This window comes from Microcaecilia unicolor, chromosome 5 (genome assembly GCF_901765095.1).
Source record: "Microcaecilia unicolor chromosome 5, aMicUni1.1, whole genome shotgun sequence".
NCBI lineage: Eukaryota > Metazoa > Chordata > Amphibia > Gymnophiona > Siphonopidae > Microcaecilia > Microcaecilia unicolor.
Window position 1 is genome coordinate 76639494 of NC_044035.1, and position 18668 is coordinate 76658161.

Genomic DNA, 18668 nt, shown 5'->3' on the forward strand with positions numbered 1-18668 from the left:
GTTACAGTTTTGGCACTGACCAGGGTCTGTGTGTACTTTGTGCACTACATATGTGTTATTATCAAATGCTGGGGTTGATGTGAGAGGAGGCAGGAATCTGGGTTACATGACAGGTGACCTGTGACAGAGAAACTTTGGTATATTTGTGTGATACGTGTGGCCATACAGAAGGCCACCTGTTCATTCCAAACTACATGGCTGTATGGTAAGGGGGGAGGCTGGTTGAGCATGTCTGTTGAGGAACATAAATGCCCATTCAGCCTCTCCCCCCTTACCATAGAGCCCCACAGCACAGAGTTGTGTAAATAATAGGTATGTTGTCTAGCACTAGTGATCTGCCAAGTAGAAACTTGGAGATAACCATGGGTAGCACATAGGCGATGTTTGCTCTCTGATCACCAGACACCCTTACCCACAACCAAACCACATTGGTGAGGGCCAGGAAGGAGCTACGAACAGCTGGGTCATCTTTTCACAATGAAGGTATGAGCAATGGTATATAGTGCTGAGGAGAAAAGGGAAAACAACGGTAAAAGCATTAGATGGATGTTTACTTCATCACAATTGCAATATAATACATCAGGTACAGAAGGGCACAGGCTAGGGGAATTATATAAGGCACCTGCAGGTAATTTTGAATAGGAACTGTAACCAGAACCCCTCTCCCTCACTATGACTTAAGGGCTCAAGGCCATGGTAGGCACGCATCTGTGGCCACCTTGAAAATAGTTTACAGAATAGAATTTAGAAATGTTGTTCCAGAACTATGGAGGATTGTAGGATTGCGTTGAATAATGTGGAAAAAACATTCAGTGCATATATGCTTCCCCCCTCCCCAACAACCTTGAGAATGGGTGGGCACTTCATAAAAGGGGACTTGGGTTCACCACATAAAGAAAGATGGAACCTAGCGGGGAGACAAATGAGGTGCAAAGCAGGCGAAAAACTACCAGCTGTGGATACCCGTGAACCTGGTGAAAATAGAGATAAGATTTGAATGCAGAGAACATACAGAGAATGGGGAACCCTTGACCATGAGGGATGCACAAATCCATTCTCAGGGCCTCTTCCCCTCCCCCACCCCACAGGCAGCCACAACTGAATGTGTCCAACAGAGAACAAGACATCTGTACAATGAATTGGGTAGAAACAATCATGGCTCTCAGAGTCCAGCGTATTACAGTCCACTGCTGTCTCTTGCAATCCTCTTGACCAGCTGTCCTGCAAGATGCAAGAAGTGTTTGTTTAGCACCTACGTAGCAGAAAGGGAAGAGGTGGCTGAGATGTATGAGCTTACCTTGAACTTGTGGTACAATGGCACCAAAGCAACCACCCACCGGCAAGGGTAATTTCAGCAACCCTGAAATTGATCTGCTGGTTCAGGAACTGCAGAGGAGGCACATGCATCTATTTGCTCCCACGGGCCAGAGGCTAGCTGCTACAACGAAACAGAGAGAAAGGGAGGCAGTAAGAGACCGGCTCAATCAGTCTTCCACTGTGGCAGGAATGTGGAAGACTGCAAACGGAGGTGGCGGTGATGTCAGGAGGAAGGCTGGCGCCAACCCCACAGCAGATGACATCACAACAAAAAAAACCCAAATCAAACAGGTATACAAAAGCATACAGTGGCAAAAACAAGGTTTACTATAACTGACACCTAAAACGCTTGGAATTACCACCCCATTAAAAAAAAAAAACCTCTAAAGTGCAAGCACAGGGAAAGCCGTTTTAAAGAGGCGCCAATAAAGGGAATGCAAACTTCCAAATGAGAAGAGCAGCTGGGGACATTTATCATTATCACCCATAATTGAAATAAGGGTGCCCAAAACACAAAGCAGCTGGGGCCACCCATAGTTCCCTACCTATAATTGAAATTAGGGCGGCCAAATCGGCGAAGTGGCTGAGGGCATTTAGGGATTTTGTCAATAATCGAAATTAGGCCGACCATCTCAGAAACGCCCATCTCATTCTCACATGGGCGTCCCTGAGAGTATATTTAAGCGCCCTTCTCTGTATTTTCAATTCTTTGCATCACATTGGTACAATGGCACCAAAGCAAGCACCCACCCGCAAGGGTAATTTCACCGACCCTGAAATTGAACTGTTGGTTCAAGAAATACAGAGGAGGCACATGCATCTGTTTGCTCCCACGGGCCAGAGACTAGCTGCTACAATAAAGCAGCAAGAATGGGAAGCAGTAAGGGACTGGCTCAATGCAATCTTCCACTGTGGCAGGGATGTGGAAGACTGCAAATGAAAGTGGCGCCGGCTGAGGCAAGATGTCAGGAGGAAGGCTGGTGCCAACCCCCCAGTAGATGACACCGCTAACTTCACCCCCATTGAGCGCATCATTCATGGGCTCTTGCCCCAGGAGGGGATCCATGGCATTGGGTCCCTTGACACATCAGCACAGCCTGAGGGCTCAGATAGGTTCACCATTAGGAAGATGTGGTATCTGTTGTGCTGGACTACACTCTGTTTTGCACAAGTGGGGGACAGTGTGGTGCTCCTCAGTAGGGAAAAGGGGGAGGAGAACACCACAAGCAATGCAAATCACTATTCATTACAGACCATAACACAGCATAGCCGCCGAGAGGGGGGGCAGGGGGGACAAAATTCCCCAGGCCCGGGCCTCCAAGGGGGGCCTGGCGCCGCAGTCCCACCTGCTCTCCGTCGTCAACCGTCTGCCCCCTGCATTGAAATCGTAGTCTCACCTCCGTGAATGCAGCGCTGCAGGCAGCAGAACACCTCCCTTCGGCCCTCCCTCCCTCCCTGTGTCCCGCCCTTGTCTGACGTAACTTCCACAAGGGCAGGACACAAGGAGGGAAGGAGGGCCGAAGGGAGGTGTTCTGCTCCCTGCAGCACTGCTTTCACAGAGGTGAGACTGCGATTTCAATGCAGGGGCAGACGGTTGACGACGGAGAGCGGGTGGAACTGCGGCGCCGGGCCCCCCTTGGAGGCGCGGGCCTAGGGAATTTTGTCCCCCCTGCCCCCCCTCTCGGCGGCTATGCTGTGTAATGGTCTGTAATGAATAGTGATTTGCGGTACCTCCCCTCTTCCTCCAACATGTAAGCCACCTGTGCATTTAGTGCCTCCATTTCCCCACACTACAAGTGCAATGCAGTCACACTAGTGCTCACCTCTCCTACCAACTTGGTGAAACACAGCAGCAACAAACAGAAGCTGACACTCACTCTCCCTCAACCGACAAACAATGCGGTCACACACAGCAGAGCCACACTGCAAGCACTCCTGCCACACCCTCTAGCCAATCACTCTCCAAGCAGTCTTCACAAACAGGGTGCAGCAGTACACAGGACAAAGAGACAAACAGAGACTACAAACAGGTAAGGGAATGAAATATGAACTTAGGGGCAGTGAATGGAGAGGGATAGGGGGAGGGGATGGGGGAGATAGAGGAAGGAGTAGTGGTGTCTGGGTTTGGGGGGTAGATAGGGAAAGGTGAAAAGGTAAAACACAAATGAGGCAGGTGAGGCTGAAAACGTTCCGACCACAGCACACAAAGGTAGCAGGTACTCAACAAACTCTCAGCTTTCTCTGCAAACAACAATTCAGCTTTCTGTCCCAACAACGATCTCGCCAAGCTCTAACTCCACAAAATCGCTAATGGGTCTAAAGACGACTTCCCCCTTACTCTGGTCGCTTTTATTTCAGGTCTAATTAAAAATGCCCATGTTCCGACCCATGCGAAACCATTTCGCAAGCCGTTATACGCTGGGGGCGCACATCACGTAACACCGCCCAGTTCAAAAATAGAAACATGCTCACAATTATCAAGGGTAGCAACAATTTGTATATCATCCACATATATATAGGCAACAAGATCTAAAGATTGAATTAGTGTTAAAAAGGGAGCCATGAAAATATTGAAAAGAGTGGGAGCAAGTAATGAGCCTTGTGGAACATCACAAGATAGGTGAAAAGGGGCTGATGAAGAATTATTCAGGGTTGCCAGCTGGGAAAAATTTTCCCAGCCCCAAACGAGCCGTAAACCCGCCCAAAAACCACCCGTAGCCAATCCCTGTCTCCCGCGTCACCGAACCCCGCCCCCCGCGTCACCGAACCCCGCCCCCCACGTCACCAACCCCGCCCCCGCAACACCTAACCCTGCCCCCCGCGTCACTAACCCCGCCTCCCGTGTCACTAGCCCGCCTCCCACGTCATCCCTGATGTTACCCCGCCCCTGAAAGGCTTCTATTGGTCCAATTTGGACCAATAGAAGCCCCGGAAAAGCTTCTATTGGACCGAATTGGACCAATAGAAGCCCCGGAAAAAACCGCCAAACTCGCACAGCAGCGACGGGAAAACCGCCCAAAAAACCGCATCCCGCGACCGGCGAAATTTTCCCGCCGCCGCTGGCGAAAAACCGCCCAATTAGGCGGTAAAACCGCCCACCTGGCAACTTTGGAATTATTCCAGTGAACTAAGAAATGGTGGTCCCAGAGGTAGTCCTGAAACCAGTGATGAGCAGTACCGAAATGCCAAGGTCAGCAAGACATTGAAGAAGAATAGAATGATCTACAAGATAAATGCTGTGGAGAGGTCTAATGATATAAGAATAATAATCTTATTTTGTTCAAGATTAGTGGAAGTCAGACCTATGAGAGCCTCAAGGTACTACTATGAGCTGCTGCAAGAGGTCAAGGCGGCAAGGGGCAGGAGCGAGTGAGAGATAGGCCTGTGGACCTACTGAGATGGAGGGGGGTCAGGGAGTTGTTCCAGGGGGTGGGAGGGGGTTTATGACTTGTGGAGTGGGGGATGGGTGAAAAAAGAGGGAGAGCTTTTTCAGGGGATCGAAGAGCTAAAAAAAAATTTTTTTTAAGTTATGCGGTCTCAGTAATATTTAGCTGGAATCTGCTTAACTGTTTTATGCGGGCCTCAACTGAATATCGGCCAGGACCCACATAAGTGGAGGTAACCAGGGCTCCTTCAGTTAGCCCTGGATATTCAGTACCGTCGCCTAGACATGGCCCAGCACTCAATATTAGGGGATAATCTACCCCCCAATATTAAGCATTTTACTAAATGCTGATTGTCGCCAGCTAAATTAACCCCCAATATTCAGTGCTGGGCCATGTCCGGGCACCGGCACTGAATATTGGGGGATAATTTTGGGTGGGCTAGGCGCCGGAACTTATGTGGGTCCAGCTGATATTCAGGCTGAACATCGGGCTAGGTCCGCATAACTTTGTTTTTGTTTTTATTTTTAAAGGCCTCCCCCCCACCACCAGCCATGCAGGTGGGCCCTCCCCCCAGGCCTATCTGGTGATCCAGCATTATTGTTGGGAGCAGGAGCACAACCCCCTCTCTCCTGCTCCTTGCGGCACCTTTCTAAAATGGCTGCCACAAGCTGGTGGAAGGAAAGAGCATACAGTTGGGGCTTTTTTTTTTTTTTAAAGAAAAAAAAGTTATGCTGGTGCCAGCCTGATATTCAGAGCCGGCACCTGCATAGCTAAGCGGCTTTTGAGCTGTCCTAAATTATGCTGCTTAGCTATGCGAGTGCTGGCACCCGCAAAACCTGGGGCTCATCCTCAGTGCCGCCACTGACTTGCCCACTTTTTGTTTCAGCGGTCTGTGAGGATATTCAGTAGCACTCTCCAGTTAAATGCCGCTGAATATCCCCACTTAGGCAATGAGAAGCTTTGAATATCAGCCCCCTAGAATACGGGTCTTATCCTAAAAATTAATAAGACAAATCTTCAATTCATAGACTTAGGAGTGGAGAAGTGGCCTAGTGGTTAGAGCATTGGTCTTGCAATCCAGAGGTGGCCAGTTCAAATCCCACTACTGCTCCTTGTGATCTTGGGCTAGTCACTTAACCCTCCATTGCCTCATGTACAAACTTGTGAGCCCTCCTGGGACAGAGAAATATCCAGAGTACCTGAATGTAACTCACCTTGAGCTACTACTGAAAAAGGTGTGAGCAAAATCTAAATAAATAAATAGACCTGTAGGAAGTGCAAAAATTAGAATCCTTGAATATCAGAGCCTCAGTTTTAACTGAGTTCAACTTCCGCTTATGTGTTTATAGCTTCTTTACTACCATAGAAAGGTTGATATTGATTCTCTGAATATGAGATAAGCATGAGCTGTCAAAAGGAACCAAGAGCTACATGTTGTCAATGCAGATGAAGGGAATAAGACCTAGGGATTGGATCAGAGCAGCTAAGGATGAAAGGAATGTTTTAAAAGAATGGGACCAAGGATACATCCCTGCAGTAACCCACAGTTGAAAACTGTGAGATGGATCTACTATCATTCCAGAAAATTTAGAAGGAGCTATCTGAAAGGTAGGAAGATAACCAATTATACACAGTACCATTGATGCCTACATCTTGCAATCTCTAAGAGAAGAGCATGATCTATTACATCAAAAGCTGAGCATAAATCTAAGAAGAGCAACAATAGTTAGTACCACTATCAGAACGCTGATAAGGGCTTTAGTCCCAGCAGTGCTAGTTCTGCACTCTGATCTGACCTGAAATCAAATTGACAAGGCTAGATTGCATTGACATTTTTAAAAAAAATCAGATAAAGCAACTATTTCTCAATAATGATCACTGGTAGGCTGGAGACTGGTTGATAATTAGAGCAAAAGAAGGGATCCAGAGTTTGTTTCTTAAACCTAACGAAGATAACTACCTGGCTGAGAACCTGTCAGACCTGTGAGTTCTTGTACCAAGTAGAGTGCTGCCAAGCCCGGTACTCGGACCAGGTTCTGCTTGGCGGCCAGACAACCCCGGGTTTCATCTGCGCTGACCGCCGTTCCCCAGAGGTTGAGCCCCTAGGTGCGGGCGGCCTGCAGGGCTTACGAGATGGATCAGGAAGCGGGGCAATGAACGTGACAACCAGACAGGCAACAGGCAAGAGAGTGATCCAGGTACAGGCAGAGTCAGTAGGCAGGCAGCAGGTCAAGAGAGTAATCCAGGTACAGGCAGAGTCAGTAGGCAGGCAGCAGACACAAGAGTAATCCAGGTACAGGCAAGGTCGGTAGGCAGGAAGCAGACATAAAAGTAATCCAGGTACAGGCAGAGTCAGTAGGCAGGCAGCAGACACGAGAGTAATCCAGGTACAGGCAAGGTCAGTAGGCAGGCAGCAGACACAAGAGTAATCCAGGTACAGGCAGAGTCAGTAGGCAGGCAGCAGACACGAGAGCAATCCAGGTACAGGCAGAGTCAGTAGGCAGGCAGCAGACACGAGAGTAATCCAGGTACAGGCAGAGTCAGTAACGAAGAACAAAGTAAAGGAGAAGCACACTACTGAGCAAGTAACACCTACCAAAGTAGAAGCCGAAGCAAGGAGTCTAGGAAGAGTTCAGCTAATAAAGTGTTGGCATCTGACATCAGCAGGGAGAAGTGGCACAGCCATAGGACAAGAGCAGAGGAAGGAGAAACCGGAAGACAAATAGGAGAGAAGCAAGGGAAGCGAGGCAGAGGAAGAGCAGACCCAGGTGGGTGGAAGCAAAGCAATCAAGGAGCCTGGAAGCCAGGCAGAGAGAGAGCAGAGCCAGGTACATGGAAGCAAAGCAATCAAGGAGCCTGCAGCCAGAGAAGAACCACACACACATGGCTCAGGGCTATGCCAGTCAAGTGTGCGTGTCGACGAGACCCTGCGCAGCCCGAGGACGCCACTTGCGTTGAGGTAGGGGACATGACAGAACCGGACTGATTCCCACTGTGGCTCCTTGTGACCCTGTGCAAATCACTTATCCCTCCATTGCCCCAGGTATAAAAACTTAGATTGTGAGCCCACTAGGGAAAGAGAAAGTATCTGTTTCTAATATGTAAACCACTTTGGTTGTATCACAGAATAGTGGCACATAAACGATCTAATCTAATCTTCCATAGAAGAGTTATAGATCCTGTGGTAAGACTACAGGAGACCACTGAAGTTCCAAAAACTGTTTAATCAATTTAGAAGAAAGTAGATCGTTAGGGATGTCATAAATTTCATGGTAGTCATCCATTTTCCCCAGTGAAGTCAACTGAATAATGAAGAAATATGTCCAAAGTACCTCACTCATAGAAGGAGATTTAGGCAGTTGTATACCAGCAGAGACTGATAAGTCAGAACTGGTACAAGAAATAATTGAGGGCCTGATGTCTTTGATCTTATGTAGAAAATGATCAGCAAATTGGTCTGGGGTTCTTTAGTAACCTGAAAAGCATGGCAGTACATGTTTCATAGAGAAAGGAGATGATTCACATGTAAGGAGGTTCAAAGTGGCTTACAATTTGCAATTGATTATAATTACAATGATGGGTGTGTTTATAATTTACAATTAGATGATGTTACATTGGTGCAGTATAATTTCAACGTGGTGTAGAACATCAGTATCACGTGTAGTTAACCATAGAATTTCTTGAAGAGGTGGGTCTTTAGTTCTTTCCTGAACTGAAGATAGAATGTAATGCTACTTGTGATCTTGGGTATTGAGTTCCACCATTTAGAACCTAGATAGCTGAAACCAGATGTGTAGATGGGTTTGTATATTATGTTTCTGCAGTTTGGTAGGTGAAGTAGTAAATATAATTTCTTAGGGATAGTTCAATCAGGTCTAGCATGTAATCCAGTGACATACTGAACAGTATTTAGAATATAAGAGTGCTGGTTTTGAAAAATAGTTTTGCCTTTATTGGGAGCCAAAGTAGCTTTTTGAGTAGTTGCGTTGCTCTTTCGTATTTCAATTTTTTTGTATATTAGTCTTGCTCCTGTGTTCTGAACTGTCTGTATCGATCTTAATATATTTTCTTTGCACCTTGCATATGCTGCATTGCAATAGTCTAATTAGCGATTAGCGATTGTACTATGAGGCGAAATGATTGTCTGGGAAAGTAGTCTCTAATCCTTCTCAGTTTCCATAGATTTTTGAAACTCTTTGATGTGATTGCTGATATTTGGCTTTATAGAGATAGATGTTTATCAAGAATAATTCCTAGTAATTTTAGTTGTGTTTTGATAATTGTTGGTTGATTGTGAAGTTTTGGTAGGAAGTTGGTTTGTGTGGGCTGGATAGAACCAGGAATTTGGTTTTATCTTTATTTAGTTTGCGTTTGAAATGTGTAGCCCATTTTTCCATCAGGGCCAGACCTTCTTTGACCTTGTCTAGTATTTCTGTGATGTTGTTGTTGAAAGGTACATAGATCGTGACATCATCGACACATATAAATGGATTAAATTCCATCTGTTGTAGTTTCTTGACCAACTCTGTGTGCATGTCCCAAGTCTGGAAGAAGATCAAAAACATTCTTCTCCAATACATTTAGTGGAGCTTCAGTATGGAAATTAAAATCTCCAAACAGAAAAAAGGTCAGAGAATTGAGTACAAAAAAATTTAAGATTAAATCAGCAAGAGCCTAATTGATGCTTGAATGGAATTGGCTAATCTTGGTTCAATGATGAAGGGCTGGTAGTGGTCAAGTGAAATGGTAGACATTAAAAAAAACCTAACCAAGGTTCCAGCAGATCAAGCTGTTTAATTGACAGAGTTATAAAAAATGACTGCCAAAACTCCTCCTTGCCTGTTTGATCAATTATCAGAAAACAAAGACTATGCAAAAGGACAGTGCTTTTGCAGATACAGATTTCTCCAACCATAAACCAAGTTTCAACAAAGCAAAAAATACCTAAAGGCAGATTCAAAAAGGTCTACAACCTTCCTAAATAATAATTGTACATTCAATAATTTCCTAAATAATAATTGTATATTCAGTACACTTCTAGTGGAGGGTGGGCAACCTCCTAAACAATACTTGAAAATAAAGTATTCAAGCAGTCAAAAGGCATGCTTTTACTTCACTTTGATTTACCACGATCAGTACCACAGGTTGCTGACTCCTGTGCAAAAAGAATAACACTGCTTGCGAGCCACAGAACAACACAAGGCGCTGATCACGGGCGCAGATGATAAACCACATGAAGCGTAGTAAAATGACAGAGAATTTACTTGATGACCCAGTTCTCTATGTAATTTTACTACGATCCCTGAGGTTTATCATCTGCGTCCATGGCCAGCTCCTTGTGTTTTTCTGTGTGTCATCTTTTGACGATTGTCCCTACCATCTGTTAACTATATAAATGACAATACATTGCATTACTGATATAGTTAACAGCATCAACATGACAAATTACTAATAAGGCTTTGGGTGTTTGTCATTGAAATAAAACTTCTGAGTACCTTTCTAGAAATATAGTTAAATATTTCAGAAATATATTAAAATATTAATAGAAGATAAAATAATATTAAAACTGGTTGATTCTCTTAAATATCTTGATGTAACTGATTCTTCCTTTTTCTTCAATTCCCACATTTCACCAATTACCAGATCTTGTTTTCACTCTCTCCGCTCTGTACACTCTCTTCAAAGCTATCTTGATGATGTCTCTTGTACTACCCTCTTCTGTGGACTTGTTTTGTCTCGCTTAGACTATTGTAACATTATCTTTATTGGCCTTCCAAAGGCTCTATTGTACCATCTACAAACTGTTCAAAACACAGCTATCCATCTTCTCATCCACACTGATAGATCAGATCACGTCTCTCCACTTCTAGCTAAACACCATTGGTTGCCTGTTTATTTTTGTGTCCCACAAGGTTGTTTACTTGGGTGCTCCCTCCTATCTCTAATCTCTTATTTCCCCCTACACCCCTGCCCATTCTTTATGCTCCTCTTTGGTCTTCTGTCTTAAAGTCCCCCCTGTTCATTGTGCTCAACTTGAATCCACTTGCCACTCTGCTTTCTTTTACTTTGCCCCCTTCCTTTGGAATACCTGTCCTCAGGCCCTTCGATCTGAGCAGTTGTACCCGGTTCAAAGTTCAATATAAGGCTCACTTTCCCGTGCAGCCTTTCCTTTCCTGAATTCCTAAGTGCGGGCTATGGTAGGGGTCTGGAACTCAAACCTATGCGTATGTATTTATATGCCTTTTTTTTCCCTTCCACTTGTTCTACTCTTTTTTTTATGACTATGGAGTACCTTTCTTTTTAATGATGTTATCTTGTTCACTATTCTGATTTATTGTGAAGGGTGATATATCAAATACAAACTAAAATATAGTAACTTACTTATAGAACTGCAACTTTACAGGAGTATTTGAATATCCTTGCTGTATACGTAGAGATTTTATTTGTTTCCAGACTTTTAACATGTTGCGTATCAGGGAACTATCTTTCCTTTGTTCCACGTCATACATTGTCTTAGTATTTCTATAACAAAACATACAAAATATTATCTTGGAATCATGTAAACATCTTTCAACAATAATTTAAACTCACTGAGCAGGGCTCTAAAATAAATTTCAAAAGAGTCAACCATTATGGAGTAAATAGAAGAAAGGCTACCTACCGCATATGATTTTCTTCTCCATTGTAGGCTACCTTGAAAATTTTCTAGCAAGTCTCTTTAAACGAATCATCTCATCTTATCAAATATTTAATTATTATAATTTATTACTTATTTTTCATAAAGAACACCACCAAAAGCAGTGTTCAGCATATTAAAAAACAAGTGATGCAGCTGAGCTAGAAGGCTGTGTTCTCTTCGAGCTCCTCGACCACCTCTCATTCAGAGCATCACTGCGCTATGATCTTTGATTATTTTTTCCTTTCCTGGTGAAGGACAAAACGCCCCACTACTTATGGACAAATTTCTTCTGAAAACTGGGTAGAAATGACTTCAAAAAGGGCTAAAAAGGATGGTGCTAAGGCGCGCTCCGTGTCAGTGTGTGAAAACAAGATGGCGGATGAGCAAGTGGAAGGCCCAGCGATTTCTGTGAGGAAGTATTTCTTCACGGAGAGAGTGGTGGATGCTTGGAATGCCCTCCCACGGGAGGTGGTGGAGATGAAAACGGTAACGGAATTCAAACATGCGTGGGATAAACATAAAGGAATCCTGTTCAGAAGGAATGGATCCTCAGGAGCTTAACCGAGATTGGATAGCAGAGCCGGTAGTGGGAGGCGGGGCTGGAGGTTGGGAGGCAGGGATAGTGCAGGGCAGACTTATACGGTCTGAGCCAGAGCTGGTGGTGGGAGGCGGGGATAGTGCTGAGCAGACTTATACGGTCTGTGCCAGAGCCAGTGGTTGGGAGGCGGGGCTGGTGGTTGGGAGGCGGGGATAGTGCTGGGCAGACTTGTACGGTCTGTGCCCTAAAGAGCATAGGTACAAATCAAAGTAGGGTATACACAAAACGTAGCACACATGAGTTGTCTTGTTGGGCAGACTGGATGGACCGTGCAGGTCTTTTTCTGCCGTCATCTACTATGTTACTATGTTACTATGACTTTAATGTGCGAGTGACTGAGCTAGAATCCAGAATCAGTGCCACGGAAGATGGTGTACAGGGAGTCCTGGAGGAACTCACAAGACTCTGGAAAGAAGTGGCAGGGTGTACTAACAAACTGGATGATTTGGAAAATAGGTCACGCCACACCAATATGAGAGTGGTGGGGCTGCCGGAGGGTGTGAAGGAAAAAGATCTTAAGCAGCTCTTAGAAAAATGGTTTATGGAATCGCTGCTGGCCGAGTCCTCAATGGGGCCCATCCAGGTAGAATGCGCACACTATGTGGGAAGACTTGTGGAAGGGGCGGCTCTGCCCCACTTGATGGTGGCACGGATTCTGAATTTTGCACATAAAGAAAATTTTAAGGAAATATAGAATGATGCAGGACTTGCAGTTCCAGAATACTAAAGAGCTCCTGTTCCAAGACTACTCGGCTTCTGTGGTGCAACTACGAAAAGGCTATTCAGAGATATATAAAATGCTGGTGGAAAAACAATTAAGATTCACCCTACAGTTCCCGGCCCGTCTCCGCGTTGTTAAGGAGGAAAAAGTCCATGTTTTTGATACCAGTGAAGCTGCTACGTCGCAAGTGAAGCAATGGTTCCTGAACTGATACGTTCATGAACACTCTTCTAGGATCACCTTTCTATACCCTGTCTGAGGGGATGGACACAGTGGTTTGTTTCTTAACATATTGATTTAATGTTGGACACGGTGTGTTCCTTTTCTATCCTCGGAGCACAGTAACTCAGTTAAGTTTCTACACATATATTTATATAAGCAAAATAAGGTATGATTATGGGTGGAGAAAGCAGAAATAGGGTTTTGGCTTTAGCAGAAAGCAGAAACAGAGCTTTGGCAATAGCAGAAAGCAGGAACAGGGTTTAACTGTAGCAAGAGTCTTTCAGGAACAAGGTTCAGAAACAAGACACACAGAAACAAGGCTTTTAGGAACAAGACTCATAGAAACACAGTAAGCAGGACCAAGACTACACAGGAGTACAGCTTCAAGGTTTACAAAATCAAGGCTTTCAGGAACATGGTTCAGAAACAAGACATTCAGGGACAAGACTCACAGGAACAAAGCCAGGCAGGAAGCAAGGCATAGGAATAAAGCCAAACAGGACTTGGATCCAAATAGGGAACACAAAGACAAGGTTAAAAAAAACCTGTTGTAAAGGCAAAGAGTTCTAAGGTGCTTTATAAAGGACTTTGCTGATGATGTCACAATTTGGAATGAGGCTTAGGTAGCAGGAACATCAAAGCGAGGCTTGGATAGCAGGAATACCAGAGTGAGGCTTGGATAGCAGGAACACCAGACAACAGATGTATCAATGCAGGGACGAAGCAGTCCAGAGAAGCCACAGAGCCAGATAACTGGAAAAAGGTGAGTCTGGACGCAGGGGCATGGTCACAGCCGTGACAATTACTCATTGAAATTCCAAGCGGTTGCTGAGAAAACAGCAAAAAACTCTAGGGGGTTACTTTTTTTTTTGCCTCACACAGTATACTACTATGACTAAAAATGCATCATATCACATAAAAATGGAGCACATCAGAACAGAAATTATTTTTAATCCATGTGTGGGGTGTGCCTTGTTTGGGGGTGGGAGGTAGTTTTGGGGTGGTAGTGAGGGAGTGGGGTAGTTTGGGGGCCAGAGGGGCAATTGCAATGGATCAGCTTGGAGGCTTAGGACAGGATAAGAGGTGCTGGGGCAGTTGTGGGGTTAGATTTTGAGTTTGTGGCAATTTGGAGGGTGATGAGGTTGATGTAGGAGGCTAGATTTTGGGGTGGTGGCAGTTTGGAGGAGGACAGCAGTTGTGGGGGATAGTTTTACATAATAACATGGTAACAGATGACAGATTAAGACCAGTATGGTCCATCTAGTATGCTCAGCAAGGTGACTAGAGTTGTACCTGCCATCCTATGCAGAACATGCAGGTTACCTCTTCTATGCCCTTGTTTAGGATTGTCCCTTCCTTTCTGTGCAAGTTACACACCTCTATGTTTTTTTTGAAGTGTGAAAGTCATTTGTTTTGCTTTGAACCCATCCTCTTGCTATATAGGGATCTTCTGTGTTCATCCCATACCTTTTTGATATTTGGAACTGAGTCAGTTGGGGATGTAGGGCAGTAGCAGGGAAAGTGTGTTGAGTTTGGAGGATGGTGTAGCAGGTGCAGTGGCATAGTTTTTGGGTTTAGGGGCAGATTGGGGAGTGGTAGGGCAGTTCCATGGGTATATAGAGATACACACAGACGCACACATGCGGGGATTCTAAATAATTTCCTATCGCTTAATGGATGCATTTTTGTCCATTTTGATCTGTATTTTTTCTTTTTTTTTTATTGTTAATTGCACTGTCAAAAGTAGTAACTGAATCATATAGCTTTCTCATTTAATTTAATTCAACACATTTGTATTCCACTCAGACCTTCAGTTCAGAGCGGATTTCAAAAGAAAATAAAGTTCACATAGCATACAATATAAAATCATATAGCAAGAGGGTAAAACATAAGACTATATATATCTGAGGAAGCAGGTGAAAGCTTGGCTCTTCAATCTGGCATTAAATGGAAGAACTAAATTACATTGGCTGCACATACTATAGCAGGACCTGTTACCCACTCCTACCCTAACTAAGATAATGTTCAAGCAACTTTCTGACTCTTTTGCAACTTTCTTTAAATTAATCTCCTTATTTCCTTACTCCTGTTACTCTATCTTATCAATCTATATGTTCTATCTTTGCTTATACTCTATGCTGTCTATGAAATTTTTTATTGTCTGGACATTGTAATGTAGTATTTTATGTCATACTTTGTATTGTATGAATATTTTTACTGCTGTAATTGTTCATTGCTTATATTTGTCTTCTTCTTGCTGTATACCACCTTGAATGAATTCCTTCAAAGAGGCAGAAAATAAATCTTAATAAATAAATAAAATAAACATAGTCAAGCATTTCCAATCAGATATTTTCTAAAAAGTCAAGTTTTCAAGTTACAGCGGAATAACATGTAGTTCTTAGTATTCCTAATAGTTGGGAGGAAATTCCATAATTCTACTCCTTTACCAACTAGTGAGCGTTGCTCTGTAGATCACAGCTTACACTGGTCCTGAGTGCATTTTACCAGTTTAATTTTGTTACTGAACAAAGACATCTTGAGGGAGTATAATGCTTTACACAATCTTGTTAAATAGTCTGGACAATTAAAATCATAAAATCAAGCAAATATTTATTTAAAATTGTACCTTGCTGGATTGCAGATCACTTGCCTCTTTTTGGGTTTGTTTGGTGTATTCTGTGAGGCATTGACTTATTCCCCTTAGAGGAACATTCTGATCTTCACTGAGGCCCAGTTACAAGAACTGTTACCTAAAGAACCATTTTTTGAGAAAAGCTGCAATGCTGAGAACCAATTGGATCACTGGGAAGAAGCGATAAAGTTCAGTAAGAGACTCATATGCACAGAATTACATTCCTCATCATTACTGGACTATTCTCAAAACAAGACGATGCCAAGAGAATCAAGAATCAATAAGGAAGCAAAAATGTTCAATAATGATGATGATTTTATGATCAAATGGGAGGCAATTTTAAATAAATGTTCACTTGGATCTTATGATTTTAATTGTCCAGACTGCTACAAAGAAGGCAGAAAACGTAAGATAAAATTTAGATAAGGATTTGGGTCTTTTTAAAAGATCATGATATGTGTTTTAATGATTTATATGATGATTTTAATTTATAATTAGAACGTTGGGTCTTGTTTTAATAATACTGTTTTATTCTTCAGAGTGCTGGTCTGCTCGTTGTGTTGTACCTGACTGAGGCAGTATCTGGCTGGTACCAAACTTCTTCCACATTAAAATGGTAGACATGACCACTGTTCCCTCTAAGCTGTGCGTCTATGTGGCCATGCCACATAGCCAGCACACACAGTCCTGCTCCACCCACCGCTGCTGCTGCTTTCCCAAACTAGCAGAGGTAGCGATGGCAGCAAAACAAAATATAGACATTGCCGGTCCCATCCCCCATCGACATCAAATCTTATTCCTGGGCAGAGCTAGCAGCCGAGGTATGTACAGTGCAGACGCTGGATGGAAGAGGGAAAATAGAGGGAAGGTATAGGATTGGGGGGAGGTTATGATAGAGTTAGTGAGAGATTGGGGATCAAGAGGAAGTGAAATAGGAGAGCCAGGGTGAGCGAAAGAGGTAGGAAACTATATGTAGACACAGTAAAAACAGGTAATAAATAGAAATAAAACAAAACAAAGAAAAGAAAATAAGATGATATCATTTTTATTAGATTAACAATACATTTTTGATGAGCTTTCGAAGGTAACTCTTCTTCTTCAAGATCAGAAATGAGCAAATGATGACATATATCAGAATATATCTGTGAAACATAAAAGCATTCCATTAACAATCTCATGGGGAAGGTAGGAGTGGGTGGAGGGAGGGTGAGAAACAGGGAGAGATGGATGTGTGAACAGAGGGTCCTGTCTGGTAGGTGCCAAAATATTTCATCATTTTAAATTCAGAAGTTTTACATTCCTGGATGGCTATGGAATTTTCTTTTAGTATTCTCACCATAAAGTCATTAGTGCAGTTCTCCAGTCTGGCAAAATGCTGTCCTACAGAGGTGTCATCCTGGTTAGCACTATAGTTTCTGATGTGGTGTCTGTGTAGATTCAATCTCGTCATAATTATTTGCCCTGTCTCTCCAATATAGCATTCTTTTTCACATTTTTTGCTTTGAATAATATACACTATATTTGAAGAAGAGAATGTACAAGATCCTTGTATGCTGAATGCTTTTCCCATGTGAGTGACTATGGAGTCCTGTAATATGTATTGGCACAGTTTGCAGCTTGATATCTTGCAGGGACATGTACCATTCTCTTCTTCAGTTTCTACTGGGAGTTTTGTTTTCACTAATTTTTCTTTCAAGTTTGGTGGTTGTTGGAAGGCCAGCATAGATGGAACTGGGAATATTTCTTTCAGTAATTCATCCTCCTCGAGTAGCGGCTGTAGATCTTTCATGATTCTTCTCAGCTTTTCTAGCCCTGGATTGTATGTCACAACAAAGGGCACTCTCGCTGTGACTTTCTTTTGTTTGTACTGCAGCAAGTGTTTTCAGGGAAGAGGCAATCTTCTTGGAGATTATTACTATACTATCCGAATTTTCTATACCGCTGTCATTCCCGAAGGATTCAAAGTGGTTTATATTTCCAACACAACTCCAATAATTAAGGAGAGAGTTACATAAAGACACAGCAATTTAAAAAAATGCACAAGATTAAAACATATGAAATATAAATAAAAATAAACTTTTTGTTTAAACAAATAAGTTTTCATCCATTTTCGAAAAGACAGATAAGAAGGCGCAGATCTCAATTCTAGAGGAAGTTCATTCGATAACCTGACACCAAGAAATGGAAAAGACACTTCCAAGATGGATTTAATCCCTAAAATTGTTTAAAGAGGGAAAACCCAGCTTCAGTGTTTGTAGAAAGCCCAAGGTCCACTATACAGATGGAAACTCAATGAAACCTTCAGAGTTCAACTCGAGTTTGACTTAAAACTGAAACAAAGAATCTTAAAGTCAATCCATTTACTAATTATAAGCCAGTGAAAATCTCGATAGATAACAGAAACACTATCAAAGCGACCAATCCCACTAATCAATCTGATAGTTATATTCTGCATCAGCTACAGACACTTTAACTGCTTCACTGAAACTGAAGAATAAAGTGAATTACAGTAATCCAACTGTGGTAACAAAACTGCCTGAGCTATTGTTCTAAAGTCATCTTTCGTTAATAAAGCCCTTATTGTTTGAAGCTTAAAGAAAAACCTCCTACTAAGGACATTTATCTGTTTCTCAAAAGATAAAGTCGAATCCAGAATCACACCCAACACCCTGGAGTGATACTCAACATTCAGCACCTCTCCTGAAGATGAAGTAATAATTGTGTTTGATATTTTAGCTATATCTCCAAACCAAACTACCTTCATCTTCTGTTTATTTAATTAAAAAAAAGTGATACGTAGCCCACGTATCTATCACAGAGATATAATATTTAATAGGATGTAAAGTGCTATCCCAGCTGGGTAAAACAGTGCCTCCAAAAATATATTATCTGCATAGGATAGTACCAAAATATTATCACCCAAAAAATAGTCACCTTGAAAGCTCAAATACACATTAAACAGAGACAGAGAAAGCAGAGAACCATGTGGAACTCCGCATCCAAGCATCCAACTAGAAGATCTTCCTTCCCTTCACTATAAATCCTATTTTTAAAGAATTGATCAAACCATCTATATACTGTTCCAGAGACATAATTCATTGACCTTAAAA

The 18668-nt window shown here is 42.9% G+C and overlaps 1 protein-coding gene across 1 annotated transcript in view; it reads right to left on the reverse strand.

Moving 5' to 3' along the window:
• The window catches only part of CC2D2B (coiled-coil and C2 domain containing 2B), a 227789-nt gene that overhangs the window by 170889 nt on the left and 38232 nt on the right, over positions 1 to 18668 (reverse strand). Inside the window, 1 exon segment of the mRNA XM_030204963.1 lies at positions 11085 to 11225. Within this exon segment, the coding sequence (XP_030060823.1) occupies positions 11085 to 11225 (141 nt within the window).